Source organism: Melitaea cinxia, chromosome 23, assembly GCF_905220565.1.
Source record: "Melitaea cinxia chromosome 23, ilMelCinx1.1, whole genome shotgun sequence".
In the NCBI taxonomy this organism is placed as follows: Eukaryota; Metazoa; Arthropoda; class Insecta; order Lepidoptera; family Nymphalidae; genus Melitaea; species Melitaea cinxia.
Window position 1 is genome coordinate 12,763,505 of NC_059416.1, and position 23,755 is coordinate 12,787,259.

At 41.1% G+C, this 23,755-nt stretch overlaps 1 protein-coding gene across 1 annotated transcript in view; it reads left to right on the forward strand.

Moving 5' to 3' along the window:
- The window catches only part of LOC123664924 (actin-binding LIM protein 2), an 85,415-nt gene that overhangs the window by 61,094 nt on the left and 566 nt on the right, over positions 1 to 23,755 (forward strand). Inside the window, exons 2-17 of the mRNA XM_045599293.1 lie at positions 3,577 to 3,737; positions 4,237 to 4,355; positions 5,035 to 5,231; positions 8,538 to 8,758; positions 11,249 to 11,428; positions 11,945 to 12,016; positions 13,210 to 13,384; positions 13,731 to 13,858; positions 14,187 to 14,298; positions 14,721 to 14,869; positions 15,840 to 15,919; positions 15,989 to 16,119; positions 19,399 to 19,478; positions 21,034 to 21,103; positions 21,900 to 21,940; positions 23,365 to 23,598. Of these exons, the coding sequence (XP_045455249.1) occupies positions 3,577 to 3,737; positions 4,237 to 4,355; positions 5,035 to 5,231; positions 8,538 to 8,758; positions 11,249 to 11,428; positions 11,945 to 12,016; positions 13,210 to 13,384; positions 13,731 to 13,858; positions 14,187 to 14,298; positions 14,721 to 14,869; positions 15,840 to 15,919; positions 15,989 to 16,119; positions 19,399 to 19,478; positions 21,034 to 21,103; positions 21,900 to 21,940; positions 23,365 to 23,598 (2,150 nt within the window). The remainder of the gene's footprint in view (positions 1 to 3,576; positions 3,738 to 4,236; positions 4,356 to 5,034; positions 5,232 to 8,537; positions 8,759 to 11,248; positions 11,429 to 11,944; positions 12,017 to 13,209; positions 13,385 to 13,730; positions 13,859 to 14,186; positions 14,299 to 14,720; positions 14,870 to 15,839; positions 15,920 to 15,988; positions 16,120 to 19,398; positions 19,479 to 21,033; positions 21,104 to 21,899; positions 21,941 to 23,364; positions 23,599 to 23,755) is intronic.

The window sequence follows — 23,755 nt, forward strand, 5'->3', positions numbered from 1 at the left end:
TCGCTGTATATCATCTTTATCTATATCTATAGTTACATCTGTACAACTAAATAAAATTGGAGTGTCTGTTTGTAATGTTAAAATAACTACTATTCAATAAATTCATATGGATGTACATTTTTTACAATTTTTGTCTGTCTGTCTGTCTGTTTGTTCCGGCTAATCTCTGAAAAGACTGTACCGATTTTGACGGAAATTTCACTGGCAGATAGCTGATGTAATAAGGAGTAACTTAGGCTACTTTTATTTTAGAAATTTGTTTATTTTGTAATTCTGCGAACTGAACAATATTTTTTTTTAATTCCACGCGGATGAAGTCGCGGGCACAGATAGCTTTATATATTATTTCGAATCAGTTATCAAATAATTGTGTTTGCAGACAAACGAAAAAAAACCGACTTCAATTACATCGACAAGTAATACAACGTAGATCGACGAAAAAATAGTCATGTAACTACGCGTTATCAAAGATTACTCAAAAAGTAGTTATCAGATCTAGATAAAATTTAAATGTGACCACATGATGAACATCAGCTTTTCATTAAATTAAAAATTATCAAAATCGAAACACCCAGTAAAAAGTTATTGCGGATTTTCGAGAGTTTCCCTCGATTTCTCTAGGATCCCATCATCAGATCCTCGTTTCCTTATCATGGTACTAAACTAGAGATATCCCCTTTCCAACAAAAAAAGAATTATCCAAATCGGTATATCCAGTAGAAAGTTATGCGGTATAATACAACGTAGGTCGACGAAAAAAGCGTCAAGTAAAAACGCATTATTAGATATAACTCGAAAAGTAGTTGTTAGATCTCAAATAAATTTAAATGGGACCAATTGGCACACACCACCTTTCGATTAACACAAAATTTGTCGAAATCGGTCCACCCGGTCAAAAGTTCTGATGTAACATACATAAAAAAAAAAAAAAAAAAAAAAATACAGTCGAATTGAGAACCTCCTCCTTTTTTGGAAGTCGGTTAAAAAACGAGGAGGTTATCAATTCGACAGAATTTTCATGTGTGATACCTCATAACTTTTTACTAAATGTATCATTTTTGTTGATTACTTTTTATTCGAGAGCTTGTCTTGTAGAAAGATTTAAATTAGTTCGCCGTTAAACTTGAGCGAGATCGGACGAGTAGTTATCGCGTTATTTCCAATAATGTGTACTGACTGTATTTGTCGATGTAGTTGGTTGATTGTTTTCGTTTGAGAAAATACAGAATTATTAACCGACTTCCAAAAAAGGAGGAGGTTCTCAATTCGACTGTATTTTTTTTTTTTTTTATATGTATGTTACATCAGAACTTTTGACTCGGTGGAGCGATTTCGACAAATTTTCTTTTAATCGAAAGGTGGTGTGTGCCAATTGGTCCCATTTAAATTTATTTGAGATCTAACAACTACTTTTCGAGCTATATCTAATAATGCGTTTTTACTTGACGCTTTTTTCGTCGACCTACGTTGTATTTTACCGCATAACTTTCTACTGGATGTACGGATTTTGATAATTCTTTTTTTGTTGGAAAGGAGATATCCCAAATTTAGTACCATGATAAGGAAACCAGGATCTGATGATGGGATCCTAGAGAAATCGGGGGAAACTCTTGAAAATCCGCAATAACTTTTTACTAGGTGTACCGATTTTGATAATTCTTTTTTTGTTGGAAAGAAGATATCCCTAGTTTAGTACCATGATAGGGACACCAGGATCTGATGATGGGATCCCAGACAAATCGAGGGAACTTCTTGAAAATCCGCAATAACTTTTTATTAGGTTTACCGATTTTAATGATTTTGAATTTAATCTAAAGCCGAAGTTTATCATGTGGTCACATTTAAATTTCATCGAGATCTGATAACAACTTTTTGAGTAATCTTTGAAAATGCGTTGTTACTTGACTATTTTTTCGTCGATCTACGTTGTATTACTCGTCGATGTAATTGAAGTCGGTTTTTTTTTCGTTTGCGAGCAAACACAATTATTAATTTAAATACTTCAAGTATTCAATCGCTTAACTTAATTAAAAGTTTACACGAATGTGTAATTCATCTTTCCGAATTTGATTTTATTTGTGAATTGTCAATGATTATTCTAATTTAGAAATGTCAACGCATGAGATGTCCACACATGCATAACAATTTAGTTTACAATGCTTTGTTTCTCACCCTTTCATTGTTATGATCGCTGTTTTAAAACAAGGCCTTTTATTTCTCCAGTGTTTTGATTTTTTACGGTTTTAACTTTATGACCCTCGGTTACGCTTGTCGATTTAATTTCTAGTAAGGTTATTCGTCACCCTGCTTCTTTCTCCTGTATTACAATCTCTAATGTTATTGTACTTCGTGAACATTAGTTGTGATCATGATGTCGTGACTGACGCTAGTTCTACGAAACAAATTGATTATATCAACGTTTTGGAATCGCTTACAAACGATTGGGCTCGATTGGATCTGTATTTTTACTAAAATATGATTTCAATTGAAGAAGGTACCTACATAGAATTTTTTTTTAATGTCATTAGGTCGGCAAACAAGCGTACGGCTCACCTGATGGTAAGCGATTACCGTAGCTTATAGACACCTGCAACACCAGAAGCATCGCAAGCGCATTGCCGACCCAATCCCCAATCCCCCCAGGAGCTCTGGTCACCTTACTCACCAACAGGAACACAATACTGCTTGAAAACAGTATTATTTAGCTGTGATCTTCTCTAAGGTCGAGCTATACTACCCCAGTCGGGCTGCTCCATATTTTGAGCAGGAAATTCCTGCTGTGCCCTACCTGAGTTAAAGCATAATATTTTATCAATTTTCAATATTATCTAAGCTAAGAATAGTTTGATTTATGATGTAAATATCAAATAACATCTCCGGTCGGGCACGTGCGGCTCATCAAGCACCACACGTATGACGTACGACGTAGGACGGAGGGCGAGAAGTGGGGCGCGCTCTTTTCAATTAACCGATTTACCGCCGGCGCAGAAATATGTAGCCAACGGGCCTATTTATGTACATGTTTAATGAAATACTATAATTAGAAAATATGGGTTGTAATACAAACGTTGATCTTTTGCTGAAAACGATAGGAATTTAATGAACGTCTAGACGGCGGGCTGCGGTGGTTTATTTGTTTTGGGCTTGGATAGAAATATGACTACGTTTCAGCCTTTGGTAGGAAAAAGATCAGAGCCTAATCCACCACGCTGTTCCAATGCGGTTTGGCGGATTATATAACTGGAAATATGACTGGATTGTTGTATTAAATTTTGAGTTTTTAAACTAAACATAAGCGTCGTACAGCTCCATTTTTGTTTCGACGCTCTTCGTCAGTTCTCCGGGGGAGGGGGTCCTGGGGTAAGGTCACCAACGTGCTTGCGACGCTTCTTATGTTTCAGGCGTGTATAGGCTACTGTAACCGCTTACCACCAGGTGGGCCGTAAGCTTATTTTCTACTCCAGTACAACGAAAAAATAAATTTAAACACGTTTGTCTGCTTTCCCTGATGAACACGGTGTCTTCAAACATAGTTTCCCGTTGTAATGTACTAACGGAGCGTTACCTCGCGTGCAGGCAAGGTGGTGTGCGGCGCGTGCGGCGGCAAGTGCAGCGGCGAGGTGCTCCGCGTGTCGGACAAGTACTTCCACACGGCGTGCTTCACGTGCAGGACCTGCTCCGCGTCGCTGGCGCGCGGCGGCTTCTTCTGCAAGGACGGACACTACTACTGCCCGCAGGTACGGATCACCACTCGCAGCGCAGGGCGATATTAGACCATCAAAAAAAAAAACAGAATTTCCAATGTTGAATCAACGATTCAACAATTTGACATCCCACTGTTGGGCATGGGCCTCTTTTTCCATGTAGGAAAAGAATCAGTGCTTAATCTACCATGCTGATCCACTGCGTGTTCGCGGATGTATTCCCTACTACGAGTGACGATCGCTATGAGGGATATGATAACAACCAGGACCGATAGCTTAACGTGCTCACCGAGGCGCGGTAATGAGATCCACAAGGGCAGACACCCGAAGTGGAATGAAATATTTGTATAAATACAAATAACCATTTCAAGCGAGAATCGAACCCGCAAACCGCCGGCGTCTACAAGTGACACGCACCACTACACCAGAGCGGCTACACTACAGCAGAGAGATTAGAGTACTCAAATAGTTGTTACTAATTCCTCGAACTGAATGTTGTAAAGTGTGTGTAAGGAGAGCGCTCGTACCGCAGGACTACCAGCGCGCATTCGGCACGCGCTGCGCGGCGTGCAACCAGTACGTGGAGGGCGAGGTGGTCTCCGCGCTCGGGAACACCTACCACCAGAAATGCTTCACCTGCGCACGATGCAAGTGAGTGCTGCTGCTGTCTCCTTTAATTCCACTGATGGTAATTTGGCCCGAACATTAGCATTCATACACTCACATACACAGTCATAGCACCTGTCTGCTTGTGGTCGTGGGTTCGATTCCCGCATGTGAAAACATTTGTATTGGCCATGTCGAGGTATGGACATTAGTGCTGGTGTATTGTGTTTCCAAAAAAAAATCTGGGTTGAGTGTGAGACGTGAAGGCTTCTAGTAAGTAATTAAGAAATTAACGCTTTAATCAGAATACATTATTAAAAACTTTACTTTAAAGTTTTTGATAATAACGAAAATGATTTTTTTTTTAATGTCACTAGGTCGGCAAACAAGCGTACGGCTCACCTGATGGTAAGCGATGACCGTAGCTTATAGACACCTGCAACACCAGAAGCATCGCAAGCGCGTCGCCGACCCAATGCCCAATCCCCCAGGAGCTCTGGTCACTTTACTCACCAACAGGAACACAATACTGCTTGAAAACAGTATTATTTAGCTGTGATCTTCTGTAAGGTCGAGGTACTACCCCAGTCGGGCTGCTCCATATTTTGAGCAGGAAATTCCTGCTGTGCCCTACCTCAGTTGAAATGTAAATTGAAAGTCTCTACGAGACCTTGACGTCGTTGAGAAGGCCAGTGAAGAGCGCTCACGTGAGCCCCGCCCGCAGGCGCGCGTTCCCGTCCGGCGAGAAGGTGACGTACACGGGCAGCGAGGTGGTGTGCGCGGCGTGCACCAGCGCGCCGCAGAAGCACACGGCGCGCGCCGCGCGCTCGCCCGCCGCCTCGCCGCCCGCCGCCTCGCCCGCCTCGCCCGCCGCGCCCGCCTCCGACGGGGAGCGCGAGCAGAGGCAGCCCGACCCCAATGGTAAGTTGATCAGCACCATAGGTCTCGGAAAACTCTTCCAGTATTCATACTTTTACGCTGTTAAAATACAGCAAAATTCGTAAGCCGCATTGTTGAATGATTTTCCCAAGTAGTAGCTCAAAATTTTATCATAATTTGCGAAGTAAATAAAGTGGCAATAGAATGTTTCTAGTCATTTTAATGCATTTGCAAGTCTATTCTTTCGTATTCATGTGGATCAATGTCTGTAAAACGGGAGGGCAAATGGACATATGGGTTTTTATTTTTTTAAGTGACCATTTTAAAAATATTTGAATTAAATTAGATTTAAATAAACAACAATTTCTTGGCTAGAGCTTGTGCCACTCTATGTGTGTTATTATTCTAACGTCACAGACATCGTTGAACGCATTAAACGACTGACTACGCTTAAAGTGCACGTCGTTATTCAGGATAATTAGCAGCTAAATCGTATTATTCTCGAATAGCTACACACGTATTCATGAGCGTTTTACGGTTGTTTGGATGGCATTCATCAAATTCGTTTGGCAGTTTTAGTTCCATGAGCTTCTAGTATTTCTCATTACCTAAATCATTTTTAAAAGTATCTTGATTTAGGTACGGTTTTTCGTTTGTTTCTAATTATCTTTAAAATGGTCTTGGTTTGGTAGTACGATTTCAAAAAGTCATATAAATTTAAACGTATAAAATTTTTGCAATAGTTTCAAATATTTGTAACATTCGAAACGAACCCCAATGCCTTGGATTAGTCTATTCGTAATGCGCCATTAAAAATTCCCCTACCAATAAGCAGTTGGCATATAAATAACATTTTATTTCGCCCGCTTATTATTCCTGCGATTTCAATGCGTCCCTCGAATTGGGTAAAGGGCAGCTATCATCTAAATTATTGTATTAAGTCATTTTTGCGAGACAACTTGAAAACAGATTTTTTGCATATCTTTTGCTTATTTGGATTTCCCCAAACCATAACAAATGACCGCGTTTTACTGGGCACTTCTTTATTATGACAAATCTTGGGAACCTTGGACGCGTGGCAGCTCTAGTTGGAAGCAATTGAGCGTGAAATGACGATTCCGCTGTCCGCTCGTCCAACCCTCCTCGAGTCCCGATATTGTAACATTACACTCGACACACGACCACCAATCACATTCGGCTTTAATTTCTTTAGTAAAAGCAGAAGACGGGTACGAATTGCCGCAATTTACGCTTACGCTTCAGCCTGTAATATCCCATTACTGGGTATAGGCCTCTTTCCCCGTGTAGGAGAAGGATCGAACTTAATCCACCACGCTGCTCCAATGCGGGTTGGCGGATATATTCCCTACTATGAGTAATAATAATACTATGAGTAGTAATTGCCACAATTTATTTCATGTGATTTTTAACAAGGATAAATTAATTTGGTTTTAGCTAAATTTTATGTCAAGTATCTTTATTCCGCTGAGATCATTCGTTTCGGGCTAAGCGTAGCGTGTATAATAAACGTTTGAGTATTACATTTATTTGAAAATTTTTGAACGGTAATGACATTGCAAGTATTGTTGGTGTAAAAAGTATGATTATACTAAACACTATTTCTTACTCAATATGCGCAGCAAAAAACGTTCCTTTTAGTCTCGAATATCCTCGAGCACAAATGGCTCGTTGAGTATAATCAACTGAAGTAATATCAATAGTAATCTGATTATAATTACAACTCGCCGTATCACTGCGACTCGCTGAATCGTATCTGCACATCATCTCTTTTAATACGCGTCGACTACATTTTATATTTTTGTATTCTATTTCTGTAGCTGTTGTCACCGTAGCTCATCTTTGTTGCTTTAACACGACTCTAATAATTTCATTTGAGAGCGCGATTTTACGATATTTCGCAGCCACGAACAGTCTTATGATTCACTGTCAGCAATTGTACAAAGATAAGTCCAGACTATGTAACAATGCTGTAAAATAAAGTTATTTCCATATCTTTTATGTCTTTGCATGATAATTTATTCCTTATAATATATTCCTTATAATATATTTCCTTGTGTTCACTGTTTCTTTTGTCGTATTCTTTAAGGAGGTATTTTACTAAGATTTACTTAATGCGAATATTAGTTTGGAAAGATCATGTTCGTAAGTAGGAAAAGTGTTTTTAATGAAAAAGTATGATACTAATAGATCTCGAGATCGATGCAATGCAAGCATCTCAAGTACATTCAATTACATACTAGGAGAGAGAACGATGACGCCCGAACCCTCTCATGGCGCAGGCATATCTATATAAACCAACATGCTCGTCTCGACAAACCCCAATGATAGAATTTCCTTACTGCCTAAACCGAGTTCACAACTAAAATAAAATATACAGACATCTACAATTCTACGTATATCAGTACAGGGACGTATTGACGATTCAATTGAATAGGTAATTTTGTACAAAATTAAGTACAGGGACGTATTGACGATTCAATTGAATAGGTAATTTTGTACAAAATTATGAGACCATAGATATGTTGTTCTTCCAATTATCAAATTATACTACACATATTTGATTTAATGTAAAAAGATAAATTGTAAATTGTGAAATTTACTAAAATCTGTAGATATTGTAAAAGCAGTTTAAAGTAATTAAATTTAGTATAGTGACTTGAATTTTGTCATATCATATCGCTTTTAATTAAAAAATAAAAAATAAGGGGCGAGGGTTCCGTATAAACAAAATTATTAAAAATATTTTTATTTTATGATGTAACTAAAATTTTATGCTTTCGCAATTTTTTCTTTATCTGTGCTATAAGACGTTGCTTTGTACCAAATTTCAATATTCTGAATTCACGGGAAGTACCCTGTAGGCTTTGATTCCCTTGCGAGTGTCGAAAATGTACAGCATAAACGGCTGTATCTTTTGATTGCGTTGGCTTAGGTTTGATTTTTACACAGCTTCAAGGGACATTAGGCTTGAGTATTTGATATGAATTTCGCGTTCGCAAGAAACGCGTTCGTAAGAAAATGGGTCTTGAGAGTCAGACGTCAACAAAATGATCCTATAAGGGTTCCGTTTTTTCAAAAAGGTTCCGTCAAAGGTTGTCTGGAAGAAATCGCTCTTAGCGATAAGACCGCCTTTGTACATCTTTCTTTTCATGTATCACTTTTTTGTAATGTTTCTTTGTGGTGTACAATAAAGAGTATTTATTATATTATTATTATTTTTTCCTTTTGAGGTACGGAACCCTAAAAATGTAGCAATCGTAATCTAGGTAATTATTGCTGTAACTGCAACCTTTACATGTATATGTGTGACACGTATGTGCGTCGCAGAATGCGCGGGCTGCGGGCAGGAGCTGTGCGAGGGGCAGGCGCTGGTGGCGCTGGAGCGGCAGTGGCACACGTGGTGCTTCGCGTGCGGGCAGTGCGGCGCCGTGCTGCAGGGCGAGTACATGGGCCGCGCCGGCGTGCCCTACTGCGAGCGCGACTACCAGCGCCTGTACGGCGTGCGCTGCGCCTACTGCCAGCGGTACATCTCCGGCAAAGTGCTGCAGGTGTGTGCTAAACGAGCAGAAACCGAATTGGTTCGAAATATCTTGTAAACCTCTATTCGGCATATCGCTGTTCATTGCTGGATATCGGCCTTCCCTCGTGCGCGCAAAATATACCAGATTTCCGCGATCTTCATCCAGTCTTCAACGGTAATCTAACGTTGGTCATCGGTCCACTGGGCTAGAAGTAAATATCTATTTGTTAGAAATTGAAATCATTTGTAAAGAAATATAGTGATAGCAATAAATAACAATGTCGATGTCTGCACTCAAGTGACTATCGGTCGCAAGATACGTCTACAATCAAATAGATGATTCACCAACATGCAAACAATATATACCTTTCGTATCGTATTAGTAACTGTAACACAAAATCTTTGTATGGACTATTTTTCTCGTTTCTGTCTTACGAAACTGAGTTCTATCCACGACACAGAAGTATGGAATTGTATCGAACAGCTGACAGAGATTATATTTTACTCGCGACGTATCGAGTACTCTTGTAGTGCACAACAAAACGCGCGCACTCACACTCATTAGGTCTTTGTTGTTCGATGCCTTTTCATTACAACGCTATCAAACAGTAATCTCAGCTCCGGTGAGAGTGTTACTTTGATCACAACGTGTCACTGCATTTTGTTTTGATAGTGACATTAGTAGTTACGTTGTACACTTGAACTCAGTACAATTTTTGATATAATACCCGAAAAAAAACTTTCGATGATTATCTTGTTGTACACGATTAATAAAATTGGTAAACCTTTAGATTAAGTACCATCAAATTTCGTGACTTTGGGGGGAAGGGGGGAGGTAGGGTGGGGGACGCTACCCCCGGTACCACTGCCACATTTCGGAACCCCATGGCTATCCATGGTTAAAGTTTTGAGATTATAAGAAGGATTTCGCAGCTGTCACACGTTATTTTCACATTTCACAAGCATTTTTCCACATTTCATACGTTATTTTCACAAGTTATTTTTGAACAGGAGTACGTAAAAACGATCTTGATTGCAAGATCAACAAACGATACACTTTACTTATGCTAGCTTTCACACGTTATTTTCACATTTCACATGTTATTTTCACTTTTCACACGTTGATTTAACGTTTTCACACGGTTTTTTAACAAACGATACAACTGATGTTTAAGATCGGTCGAGAGATAGATGCTTTGAAAAAATTTGGCGCGTCACTTATCGTTTCGCTCCAAAGCAATGTAAGCATAAATTCATTGTTTTTGTCTAAATAACTGTAAAAGGCTAAGGTCTAAGACCATACAGCCTTATTTCATGTTATGTTTTTTACATGAATATATTTTATTTTTACTTATTTACTGTTATATATGGCTTTGAAATACACAGGCCGAAGACGGGCAGCAGCGTCTTCGGTGCGACAAAGCCAGTACTGCGGTCACCAACCCGGCTGCCCAGCGTGGTGACTATGGCCAAAATACATGAGTTCACGTTATTTTTGGCGTAAATTTGTGGAGGCCTATGTCCAGCAGTGGACTGTATAGGCTGTAATGATGATGATGACTGTTATATACGAAAAATATTCAATATTTCAGTTCATTTTTAATAATTGTTAATGAACATAATATGACAATAAATAAATTAAATTAAATTATATTGAAGTGAAAAACATGACAAGAATTAAATTAAAAAAAAAAATAATAAAATAACCTAACCATCTAAGCTCAAATTAGATCATTTATCGGCATAATTTCGTTACAAAAAAAATTAACCTACCACCTTTGAGGTTAATAATAATAATAATAATACTCTTTATTGTACACCATTAAAAGAAACAACAGAGAAAAAAAAACATAAAAATGAAAGATGTACAAAGGCGGTCTTATCGCTGAAAGAGCGATCTCTTCCAGACAACCTTTGGGTATAGGACACGAAATAGTAACTGCAGTTAGGAAGTAAACAAACGATTGGTGTGCGAATTAGAATACTCGAACAAAGTACTAATAGACAATATATAATAATAATAAACATACATAACACTTACATATATAAAATACAAATATAATACATAAATATATATATATATATATATATATATATATATACACATAGTAAATACATATATATTATATCATACAAAGACGTTAGAATAACGCTTGGCTCTGGCGCTGCGGGCAGTGCAGCCCTTCCGCCCTTGCGTGCGAGGGCTGTTCTGCCTCCGCACCTTCGGCTTCTAATGCACACTCTTGTGGTAAGACAGACCAAGACCACGTGGATAGTGAGGTGCTCTGATTCGGTTTAGGATATCTGCATAACCATTGGTTTTCGAATGATGGCAGTATTACCTAGTATTGGTCCCCTTCCACCCTCTGCCCTCCACACCCCAAAACCCCATAATTCGATGGTTCTTAATCTAAAGCATAGCCAAAAAATGACAAAATTGCATTCTGTCTAATCAAATGAGCGTCAGTTTGTTTGGAATGTGTTTCGCCAGCAATGAAACGTGACCCCCCCTCCTTAGGCCGGTGAGAACCACCACTTCCACCCGACGTGCGCGCGCTGCAGCAAGTGCGGCGACCCGTTCGGCGACGGCGAGGAGATGTTCCTGCAGGGCGCCGCCATCTGGCACCCGCGCTGCGGGCCCGCGCCGCACGCGCCGCTCACGCCGCTCGACCTCGAGCGCGCCTCCTCCGAGCTGCAGGTGCACGCATTCACGAACTACACACACTTATTGAATTTACATTTATTTTATGAAAAACCCTCAATTTTAGCACTACAACTTTATTTAATAACATTTCTATTTGAACTTGCAATTATAAAGTAAACCACGATCTCTTAATGTATATAGTACCATTGTTGTGTAGTAAGTGGTCTCACGGCATATGTAGGTGTGACGGTAACACGTGTTAAAGCACCAAATAAAACATGCATGCGCTACGACTCCTGCAGCATGTAGCAATTTTAAGATAAATTATTTGTTATTGTTTAGTTGCTGATTTTTGCCCGCTAAGCGATTCAGTGTACAGTACCAAATAAATTCTATTAAAAAAACTGGTATTAACCATTATTTTCAAAATTTTCTTGTAACTGTATACTTTCGTTAAATTCAAGTTATTCCGCGCGTCAGACAGCTGTCGTTGACGACACGCCTCGAGTGTCGTCGGCGAGTGTTGTCATGACGTAGTCGTGACGTTGTCGACTTTTGTTGTTGTGACAGTTCTCGCTGCGCTCGCGCACGCCCAGCGTCAACGGCTCCTACTGCAGTCCCTACAGTAGCTTGACCAGGAAGGTCTGGTATTTTTATTTTGCATTTTTGTTTTTTTTTTGTGCTTTTTGTTAGATTTTTTTATTTATCCGTCGACGATCGTTTATTTTATATTTGCTCAATAATATTTTGAAATCAGTAAGACTAACTTCAAGAGCGATTCAAGCTTCATTGTATTTTGTTCTGTTTCAGAACTTAATCGAAACATATCGAATTTCCATATTAATTATTTGTTATTAAAAATAATCTAGCTAAAGGCACAAATACTTTCTTTTAGACACATTTACGTAAGTTACAACATTGTCATTTTTTATTTATAAGCTATTAGTTAATTAATGTTTGTCGATATGTCCCCCTCCCGCATCCGACTGTGAATGTGTCGCTCTCCTGTAGTTTGTTACTGTTGAATATGTTGCAATATTGCAAGTCGCGTATAAATGCAGACTTAAGAAATTTTATATTCCTTCAAAATAAATTTTTTCAATATATTTTTATCTATTTAAAATAAATATAATAATCGAAGGTAAGGGCTAGATTTTGGGAAGGAATGGAGGATATCTTGGGAGACGTGGCAAGACCATGAGGTCTTCCACAAGAAAAAGGGTTTCCACAATACACTTAAAAAAAGAAAATAATTTGACGGGTTAGGTTACCTGTTTTTTGTTCTGTCAACTTGCCTTTTTTCACTCTTTTTTTTTTAAGTTGACTACTTAATAATACAATTGTTAATATTACACACATTTAGTCATTTTGATCCGGATAAATTTAATTGTATTTTAGTACATATAGCCGACCGATGGCGGGATAACCATCCAACTGCTGGCTTTGAAATACACAGGCCGAAGACGGGCAGCAGCGTCTTCGGTGCGACAAAGCCAGTACTGCGGTCACCAACCCGTCTGCCCAGCGTGGTGACTATGGGCAAAACACATGAGTTCGCGTTATTTTTGGCGTAAACTTGTGGAGGCCTATGTCCAGCAGTGGACTGTATAGGCTGTAATGATGATGATGATGACATATTGTTCACGATAATTTTTTCGAATGATTGAAAAGAACTCGATTATTTTATTCGGAAAATTAATACGGGCCTCCTCTACTTTGACACCCCGGGTTTTCCAAAAATATAAATCCGGCCCTGCCGAAGATAAATTAACGTAACGTTCATATCACCCGTGTCGTGTCGTTGTACTGGAGCTGACCGGCTCGTGTGCCCGCAGTACGGCTACCGCGCCGTGTCGCCGGGGCTGACGCTGCGCGAGTACCGCGACGACACGTGCTCGCCGCACCGCATCACCACGTACTCGTACCTGGCCGGCGAGCCCGCCACGCTGCGCCGCTGCGTGCAGCCCTACGACCGCCCGCCCACCTCGCCGCACTTCCACCGCCCGCCATGTGAGTTTTCGTCTACTACTAGCTCGGCAAACGAGCGTCCGGCTCGCCCGATGGTAAGCGGTTACCATAGGCCGTAGACGGCTGCAACACCACGACCTCAACTGTAGCTCTGGCTACCTTATCACAGGAACACAACACTGCTCGAAAGCAGTATTATGTAACTGAGACGTTGTGTAAGGTCGAGGTACTCCCCCGGTCGGGCAGCTCCATGTGTTGAGCTGCTACCGTGCCCTACCTCAGTAGCCACCCCCAGTGCGACAAACGCACGCGGCGCGCCACACGCCCTGCCGTGTCGCGCGCCCGCCCCAATCCGCCCGCCCGCCTCACGCCGCCCGCCCGCCCACAGCGTCCGCCAGCACGCGCGCCTCGTCCCGCGCCGGCAGCAAGGCGTCCTCGCGGCCCGGCATGCGCGTGCTCGTCGACTCCATCCGCTCCGAGACGCCGCGCCCCAAGTCGCCGCACATGAACAACGAGGTGACCACGCATACACACACCTACATCTGGCTCTTATTTCCTCCCCTGTATTAATTAAAACTATTGTACGACACGTCTGATTGAAAACTAGAACCCGACTAAAGCCAAAACTACTCGACCCATAAACTTGGTTCGCAAATCAGAGATGGTTCACAATCTTACAATATAATGGATGAATTAAAAAAAAAATTTTAAACAATTTGCTGTGACAGTATACACGTATAACGATTTTAAAGCATTGTCGAAATTGACTAAACTATAGTATCAAGCGTCAAAGCCCACATTTTCTCGTGTACCGTCCAATAACACAAGTCTATACGTATTCCAGGAGCCCATCGAGCTGTCTCACTACCCGTCGGCCTACAAGCCGCCACCCGGCACCAAGCCCAAGATTGAGCGCGATGACTTCCCCGCGCCACCCTACCCCTACACAGATCCTGGTAACGAAATCACGATCACTAAAAACTAAATCATTTTGTTTTGTTTGTTCCCAGTTTATATAGTGTTATATGTATCGTTACTGCTGGGCAGAAGTTTCCTTGACTTTTGGGGACAATATTAAGGTTTAATTCGTATACAGACGTAAAACGATTGCCTTTAAAGAGCGACGCGTTTAAACCACAGGATCATATTGGTATACTTTACTTATAAGTATACTAGTGGACCCTGTAGACATTGTCCTGGCCAGAATAGTAGCTACCAAACTAGATTGCTGATCGACTGAAAGCGGCGCCAACTACCGAGTCCAACCTATTGAAATGTTTGCACGAAATTTGTACACAGAGATTTTCATATATTAGATAAGATTAAAGTGGTCAATAGTAAGACTGGTCTCGTTACGTATAAACGTTCCTCATTACAGAGCGGCGGCGGCGCTGGTCCGACACGTATAAGGGCGTGCCCGACAGTGACGACGAGGGCGAGCGCGTCAACGGACTGAACGGGGACGTCGACCCGCAGCTGCGGAGGGAGGAGCAGGAGCTCGCCAAGATCGAGAGCGGCATCGCGCAGGTGACGACACGACGTGTATCACTCGTGACACGACATGGCAAACGCCACGACATGGCAAACGACACGATATGACATACGATACGACATGACACACAACACGACATGACATACGACACGACCTGACATGATACGACACGATGTGATCCATGCGAAGTGATACGATACTCAAATGCTCATTTTAGAGTCTCGTCAGCGCTGACGTCAGTGTGAAACGTTTTACTATCGCGCTGATCGCTGCGGACTACAGATACAAAAAAAATGAAGTGCTTATACACTTCATTTTTTTGATTCACATGATCCGGTCGGCGAGACACCGCTCAATGATGACAGAAACGTGTGTGTATCGGCTATCGCTGACGGCTACAAGGCGCTGAGGCGTGTCGCGAACAGTCGCAGAGCCGTCAGTGCTCAAAGTTACACGTTATTATGAAATGAATCGTATACTGCAACTACACAGTGTATATGATGCTGTGTGGTTACGGTAGTTAGAATATAGCCCTCTCCTCTCTTCCCGTGGGTGTACTAACTATTGGAGAGGCGACTAAGGGATAACACGGTTCCACTACCGCTTAGTACTTAAAAAGCCGACCGAAGGCGGGATAACCATCCCAACTGCTGGCTTTGAAATACACAGGCTGAAGACAGGCAGCAGCGTCTTCGGTGCGACAAAGCCAGCTCTGCGGTCACCAACCCGCCTGCCCAGCGTGGTGACTATGGGCAAAAAACACGAGTTCACGCCATTTTTGGCGCGAACTCGTGGAGGCCTACGTCCAGCAGTTGACTGTATTAGGCTGAAGTGTGTGTTATGAAATGCATCTTAAAAGTTTATGTAAAGAGAACTATATATAAAAAAGTTAATTTATTTTGGCTGTCTGTACCGACAACAATTAACAAGTGTCAAAATAAAGAGAAAATAAATGATGAAATAGCAAAACGATGATGAAATAACTCGTAACATTTTCTCATCCAGGTGTTCCTCAAAGAAGTGAAGGAGCGCGAGAAGCTTCAGCAGTGGAAGAAGCAGAACCTCGACCCCAGGAACGCCAGCAGGTGCGTGCAGCCCGGCCCCGCCCTTCCCCGCCCGCCCCCGCCGGCGCCAGTAACGAGCGTGTGTTGCAGGACGCCGTCGGCGGCGCGCGAGGCGGGCGCGCGGCTGCGCTACTCGTCGCCGGTGGGCGCGTCGCCGTCGCGCACGCTCGACCGCCCGCGCGCGCCCGAGCCGCTGCACCACCACGTGCCCTCCTACAACGGTGAGCGCGCACACACAACACAGAACACGCACTACACACACTACACCTTTGTTACCAAACGAATTCCAAGTATGATTTCAATTTAAAACTACAAGTTACATGTTTGTTTTTATTTATAGAATAGTGCACAAATTAAGAAAATAAAAAAAAAAATAAACAAATAGTGTTTAAATTAATATTTTTACAAAGCCAAATAACATTTCTTTTTTCACCTATCCTCCACATAGAACTACAGAAATATTTCACGGCTATGTTTTAGATTAAGAACCATCGAAATACAGGGATTGGGGGGCGGAGGTCGGAGGGTGGAGGGAGAGCTACACTAGGTAACGCTGCCATCATTCGGAAACCAATGGTTATGGAGATATCCATGGTTAACGTTTTGAGATTAGACGAAGAATTTAAAGCTATTATAATACTTTCGAGCTCCGCGTCTGACTTCACCTTAGCTCCGGCGCTGCTGGGAATGCCACTCATGCTCCGTTCCGCTACTTAAATAAGTTATTTTCGAACAGGTTTACGTAAAAACAATCTCGACTACAAGATCAATAAACGATACATTTACGTTACTCATGCTCCGTTCCGTAGCTTTCACGTGTTATTTTCACATTCCGCACGCTATTTTCACATTTCACACGTTAATTTAATGTTTTCACATGGTTTTTTAACAAACGATACAACTGATGTTTAAGAACTGAGAGATAGATGCTTTGAAAAAATGGCGCGCCACTTATCTTGTCGCTCCAAAGTAATGTAAGCATAAATTCATTGTTTTTGTCTAAATAATTGTAAAAGGCAAATGTCTCAGACCATACAGCCTTATTTCATGCTATGTTTTTTACTTAAATATATTTTATTTTTACTTATTGTCGAGATCGTCCGTACGATCGTCCTGTTCGAAAATAACTAGTGAAACTAACGTGTGAAATGTGAAAATAAGGTATGAAATGTGAAACAACGCTTGTGAAATGTGAAAATAACGTGTGAAAGCTGCGAAATTCTTCTTCTAATCTCAAAACTTTAACTAGGGATATCTCCATGACCATGGGGTTCCGAAGTGTGGCAGTGGTACCGGGGGTAGCGCCAACCCTAAATACCCCCTTTTTTTTAACCCAACCCACCAAAATCCCAAAGTTCGATGGTTCTTAATCTAAAGCTTTACCCATTACACACTAACACTGTGTCCATAAAAACGTAAGCTTCTAATGTGACACACATTCGATAGACGTTTTAATGAGATGTATCATCCACAAATAAGTGTTCTTTTAGACACGTATTAAATACATTGCTTAGGTTAATATATCGTGTTGTTCCCTTTTCTATAATATGACTAACGCACAGAGTCTAATTCCTAAAAGTTCCTAAAGTCTAACTAGTACAGTATCAGATATTAAAAAAAAAATGTTAAACACTTATAATTATATTTCTATTATAAAAAAATATTTTTTTTTTATTTTTATTTTCTCGTAGTATTTATATATTAAAGTATCTCATACTGTACTTAAACATTATTCTATTGGAGATATAACTATGGTCAATAACGGCTAGTCATCGTGTGTGAGATAGAGACGCGAAGACAGAGCGTAGACTAATGCTGGTCTTGTCCTGCTTTCAGTCTTTTCGTAGCAATTAAACGACGGTGAGTTCGACATAGCGTACGGCTCAACTTACCTCGCTTAGTAAATGCCTTTATAACTCAATTTAATTCTTAAATCGAGGCCTTATTTACTCATTGACACCTTCCACCATATTGTATCAAGTATAAATAAATAAATCCAGGTATTTAGTCCAGGCTTTGTCGATCGTTGCATTTCATTAAATTTGTGGGTACTTGAATATATTTGACACAACAGTTTTAATTTACGTCCTAACTATTTATGAAGTGAAACTTTTCTTTAATAAATGGTAAGGAGAAGAAATTCTTTCAAATTTTACATTAAATAAGTATAAAACTGTTGTGTTTGAGAACCGAGGATATTTCTAAGACGGGAGGGAGAGGGAGGGGGTCGAACCGCGATGTGGCGGCGAGGTGAGAGGGTCCGGGACACGACGCTTTGAGCTTTGCATGCCACCATCTTTATGCTAATTTGTTATTTTTTATTTTGTACTTTGTAAAAATAGATAAAAGTGTACGTCGATGTATCATAAAGCTATTTTGTGTCTGTTTAAAGTCAAAAGTTGTGAATGGGCTTGCATTGGATTGGTGGTGTCCGGTTATGTCATGCATAATTGTTCATTTCTCGTCCGATTGTCATTGTGTTTTAATAGCATGATGTCATATCATGCTTCCTATATGTGTGTGTATTGTGTGTTCTTCTATGTGTGTGTGCTATATGTATTAGAATGTCTGATTTACTTGCAATTTTCTATACTGACAATATTAAAGCATGCGCTTTAACATTTATGCTTCACATTTATAAGTATTATTTATAAACACGCAGTAAACTGTCATTATACTATATTGATGTTATGTTTATTTTATGTATGTCGCTAAAAGTAAAAATATGAAGATTTATGATTACAAAAAAGTAATAATAATCTACATTGACTGTTTGTCTGATCTATGTTAGATATATACAAGCATGAGTATTGCAGGACCACATAATATAACAATAAATAAAGTATAATTACTATTTAAATTATATTATATGGTCCCACGAGCCGGATACTGTATCAGTCATGTCACTGGAAAAACGCTGGTGTTGAAATCTAATCAATAAATAAAATAGTTCGTTACTTAATAAAACTAGCGATAGACATTACTGGTCGGTACACCGTATCGTCGACGACGCACTCCGCTCGACTTTTTCTTTTGCTTTTTAATTTGAAAAAGTTTTCGAATTAAAAAGTTAAAATATACAATAAAATATGCATGTGCGAGTTCCAGGGAAAAGTACCTCGCGTACATTTTATGAAATTGACGTTTTATTGATGCACACGAACGTAATATTGTGGAAAAGTTTAAAAGATATTCGCCTGTAGTAAGTGATAATCGAGGTATACGATCGATTACGCTCCGAATGTGCAACATAAAACCAGTCGAACGTAGCGCGGTACTTTCCCCGCTCGCCCGAGCGAGTGCGTCCGCAGTGCTAGCGTGAGTAGTGCGAGTAGTGACCGCGGTGTGTCGTGTAGCGCTGGCGGCGCGGCCCGGCTCCGGCCTGCGCGCCAGCACGCTGCCCGCCGGCCTGCGCCACAACGTGAGTACCGCCCCGCCCCGCCCCCGCCCACCCCCGCCGGCCCCCCGCCCCGCCCCCCAGCTAACGCCCGCTGTTGCAGTGGTGTCGTCGCTGCGCGCGGCGCCGCGGCCCGGCTACGGGCTGGCGGCGCGCTCGCACACCTTCTCCTCCAGCACCGCGGTGAGTGGCGCCGGGGCTCTTTACAGAGGACGGGCGACTGCCCGCTACACACGGAGGCGTTTCTCCGAACGATTGGCGATGCGGTAGAGGAGCGGCTACGGCACCGGCTCCTACGTTTTCCTTCGCGAGTTCGATCCCCGCTCGTGACCAACATTTTTACTTACCATCTAGATATTACGTTTGTTTCCGAATCACCGACACTGGGGAAATCCCACTGGCCACTACTCGATGGCTACGTGTGTGAAGATTTTATTTCATTTTTACTTTTTTTTCTGCAAAATTTTTTTTTTCACGACTAGGCCAACAAGCTAACCCACCTGATGGTAAGCGGTTACCGGAGCCTATTCACGCCTGCAACACCAGAGGCATCGCATTTTTACTAAATTGTACGTGTTCGAATTCTGGGATGGCAAACTATAATTTATCGAAGTAATATACGTAACGTACGTACGATACGTAAAAACTTTAATAAAATCCAAAAAAATGGAAAATATATCAGGACTCAATATATGGAATTAAAAACAGAGTTGTTTTAACGTTGCAATTACCATCCTTTTATTTAATCACGAAATCGTCGACAAGGTAGGTAAGGCCTTATGACACAAGCATTAAGTTGCGTACCTTTGGAACAGGTGACGCACGTAGGGGATTTATGTTGATCAAAATTATTTTTTATTCGTTAAAATCATTACATGTTAAGCTTTTTTACTATAAGAAATTAACAAAAAACGGTATATTTTGTAGTAAATGTATAAACGTAAAATGATGCCACACTAAAAAATATACTGATTCGTCACACAAGCTCTCCTCATTTGATTCCTCGTCTTCATGGACACTTTTTGGACTTCTGGGGATTAAGTTATTACAGATTTTGGTGGAAGAAGAAAATGGATGGTTTCTTTGGAAAATGGCTTCGTTGATTTTCTTGGCAATGGATGTATACTTGTCAAAACGGTGTCAGAGCTTAACAGTAATCTGAGTATAACATCTTTATAACACGCCTCTGAGGAAATTTATCTTGCGAACATATACCTGTATGTACAAAAATGTATATTTTCAACTTCAGCAGTCTCCTCCGATAGTTGCCCGATCGGCAATAAGGCATGTGTAATAATTACACCACGCGTAACAATAAGTGTGTAACCATGTGTAATAATAAGCACCATGCACTAAAATTTTGTGCATGGTTGATGCCATCTGATACTAGCTGTATAAACGTATATACAACTAAGATGTTTCATATGCATATTTTTCAAATTTAGCGACATCAATCTCATGCCCCATTTTTTGCTTAGAACATAATCTTCAATCTTCAGTCTGTAAATTAAAGTTTCGTCAACTCCAGTAATTTTGCTTTTCTATTTGCGCTCTTGGAAAAATCACCTCAGTTACAATTGTCCAATTCTGAAGTTAATTAATTTGAGTTTTGACCAGCGTTCTTCACACTAATATCCCTATGTGCGACGGTGTGTGCATATTATAGATATTTATTAAAAACGCATACCCGTATTTTCCTTTACAAAGTCAATAAGACAGGTTTGCCCGCGGTTTGCAGGGTGACTTCACATTCAGCGGGCTTGGCGACAAGACGCACAGCACCGACTTCAGCAGCGGCAAGTCAGACAGTGAGTGACGTCACACTTCTCTTTACTCTTTCATAATCTTATATAATAATTACTAGATTAGATGGATGTTTAGAGTTCCTTTTTTGATTAAAACTCTTAGTCCCACTTCGGGCGCCAATATTCAAGATGAAGTAAAGTATACATATAAGGTTATCTATATATTATATATAGAGGTTATTTTATATCCATTCTTCTGTATGTATTTTCCCTAAAAGTTTAATTTTAAATGCACTGTAATTAATGTTACCGTACCTCCGTATCGACCTTTCTCTGACTTGGAACATATTAGACGGAAGCGAAAGTCACAAATAGTTTGTATTTCATTCAATGTACATATAACGAGGGGCAATTATTAATTTTGTGCACTCAGTGCGGACGGACCTCTGCAGTAAGTAACGCGTGCGCCTCGCTTGGAACGAGCCCGTAGCGCCGCAATTACGCTTCTCACTTCACCCCTGTTCCGTACAACGTACCTTTAATAGCACTTTATTTATTTCATTCATTCCCGATGTCTTTGCTACGCAATAACGTTGTCAATTTGTTTATATTTGTATGTATCGTATGAAACAGTAGTGACGCGCGAGAGTGTCGGTATAAATTTGTTATTCACGCTGTAAGAGGCAAATCATCAAGACTTAGTACTCATAGCGTCCTCGTATTCCGGCGAGGAAGCGGCGCAAGCTTCGTCATCTCGTCATCACGGCATGATTGCTTAGCTTTTAAACGATATTTTTATAAGTACTTTCATACGAACGCTGAAGTCTGTCAGCTTTTAACTAACTGTTTATATTTCCAGTATCTGCCGGCTCTATCACGGACGTCGATAGAAGTGCTGTGGTGAGTACTAACATCGTATCGTATAGATCTGTACAAATGACCCTCGACCCGTCTCATGTTCTCGTGCAAATTTCTTCGCGATAATTTTTTTCACCGCAAAATAATAGGTCGGAGAAAAAGTCTTTTCGTATTTTATAGTAAAAAAGTTGCAATACAATCTTTTTGGTTGTATTGTTTGCTACTGGCTGGTTTTGGTAACATGAAAATGTGACATTTTAAAAATAAAAATAAAAATTATAACAGTTTCCTGCCACTTTTAATTTGTTTTTCTGTCCACTAAAATGGATGAATCTAACGGAAAAATTCGGCACATTTTCAAGGTTTATTTTAAACGTAACGTAAGTCTGTGGACTTAATGTGGTGTCAGTAAGAGTAGAACAAAATTGGTTTAAGAGTTTTCAGTCAGAAAATATTGATGTCAAAGATGCATTTCTTTCTGGTCGCCCAATTGCGGACATTTGAATAGTTAAGCTAAAGCTGAAGATCTGAGAATTGACCAAACATCAGTTTTAACCCATTTAAAAAAGGCTGTCTAAACAAAAAAGCTTGATATACGGGTGTCATATAAAGTCACTGAAAGAAATCTAATGGATCGTGTTCTCATTTACGATTCCCTCTTAAGACGTAATGGCATCGAACCAATTTTGAAGAGATTGGTCAGTGGAAAAGTGGATCAACTACGGTAAGAATGTACGAAAGACATTGTAGTCAAATGTCGGTCAAGCTGCACGGACTATCGCGAAACCCGGGTTGACGTGCAATGAGGTGATGTTTAGTACATGGTGGAATTCATTATGAGTTTTTACCACCGGGACAAAGCATTGATTCCGATTTCTACTGTCATTAGCTGATGAGACTTAAGCAAAAAATTGAGACTAAGCGGCTAAAATTTATCAACAGAATAGGTGTGGTCTTTCATCACGACAACGCCCGATCACATACGCCTTTAGCCACTCAACAAAAAATTTGGGGGATCCACCATACACCTCCGATTTTGCACCCTCAGATTTACATCTGGTTCGGTCTCTTCAGAATTCTTTAAGGAGTGTGATGATTACACCAAGAGAGGACTGCCAAAACTACTTTTTGCATTTTTTTAATGAGAAGTCCTAAAATTTTTACATCAACGGAATCCTATCACTACCTACGAGATAGCGGCAAGTTATCGAACAAAACGGTACATATATATTTTAATTATTGTACATATATTTTGTAAATCTTAACTAGAATTTCTATATAAAATACGAAGAAACTTTTTCCCAGACTGAGATGTTACAATTTAAAAAATGAGCGTTAGCAAATTTAGCGGTAATAGCTAGTTTCGAACTGGCGACCTTGATGGTACTCACTAGTGCGAGCCACACATCGGCCGCAGGCGAGTGTGCGGCTCGCACGGGCTCGCTGACGCCTCCGCGTGCCCGCAGACGACGGACGGCGTGGCGGCGCGCGGCGCGGCGGGGGCGGGCGCGGGCGCGGGGGCGGGCGGCGGGGCGGGCGGCGTGGGCGGCGTGGGCGCGCGCGGCGGCGGCGTGCGGCGCTCGCTGCCCAACATGGCCACGTCGCACCTGCTGCACGAGCCCGCCAAGCTCTACCCCTACCACCTGCTGCTCATCACCAACTACCGCCTGCCGCCCGACGTCGATCGGCTCAATCTCGAGGTGAGCGCGCTTTTCTCTTCTTTTCTTAAAACTAGCTCGGTAGCCGGGCGTCCGGTTCGCCTGATGGTAAGCGGTTGCCGCAGCCCGTAGACGAATGCGTCGCCGGAAGCGTCGTAAGCGAGCACAGCAAAGCTTAAAAGCAGTATTATTTAGCTGT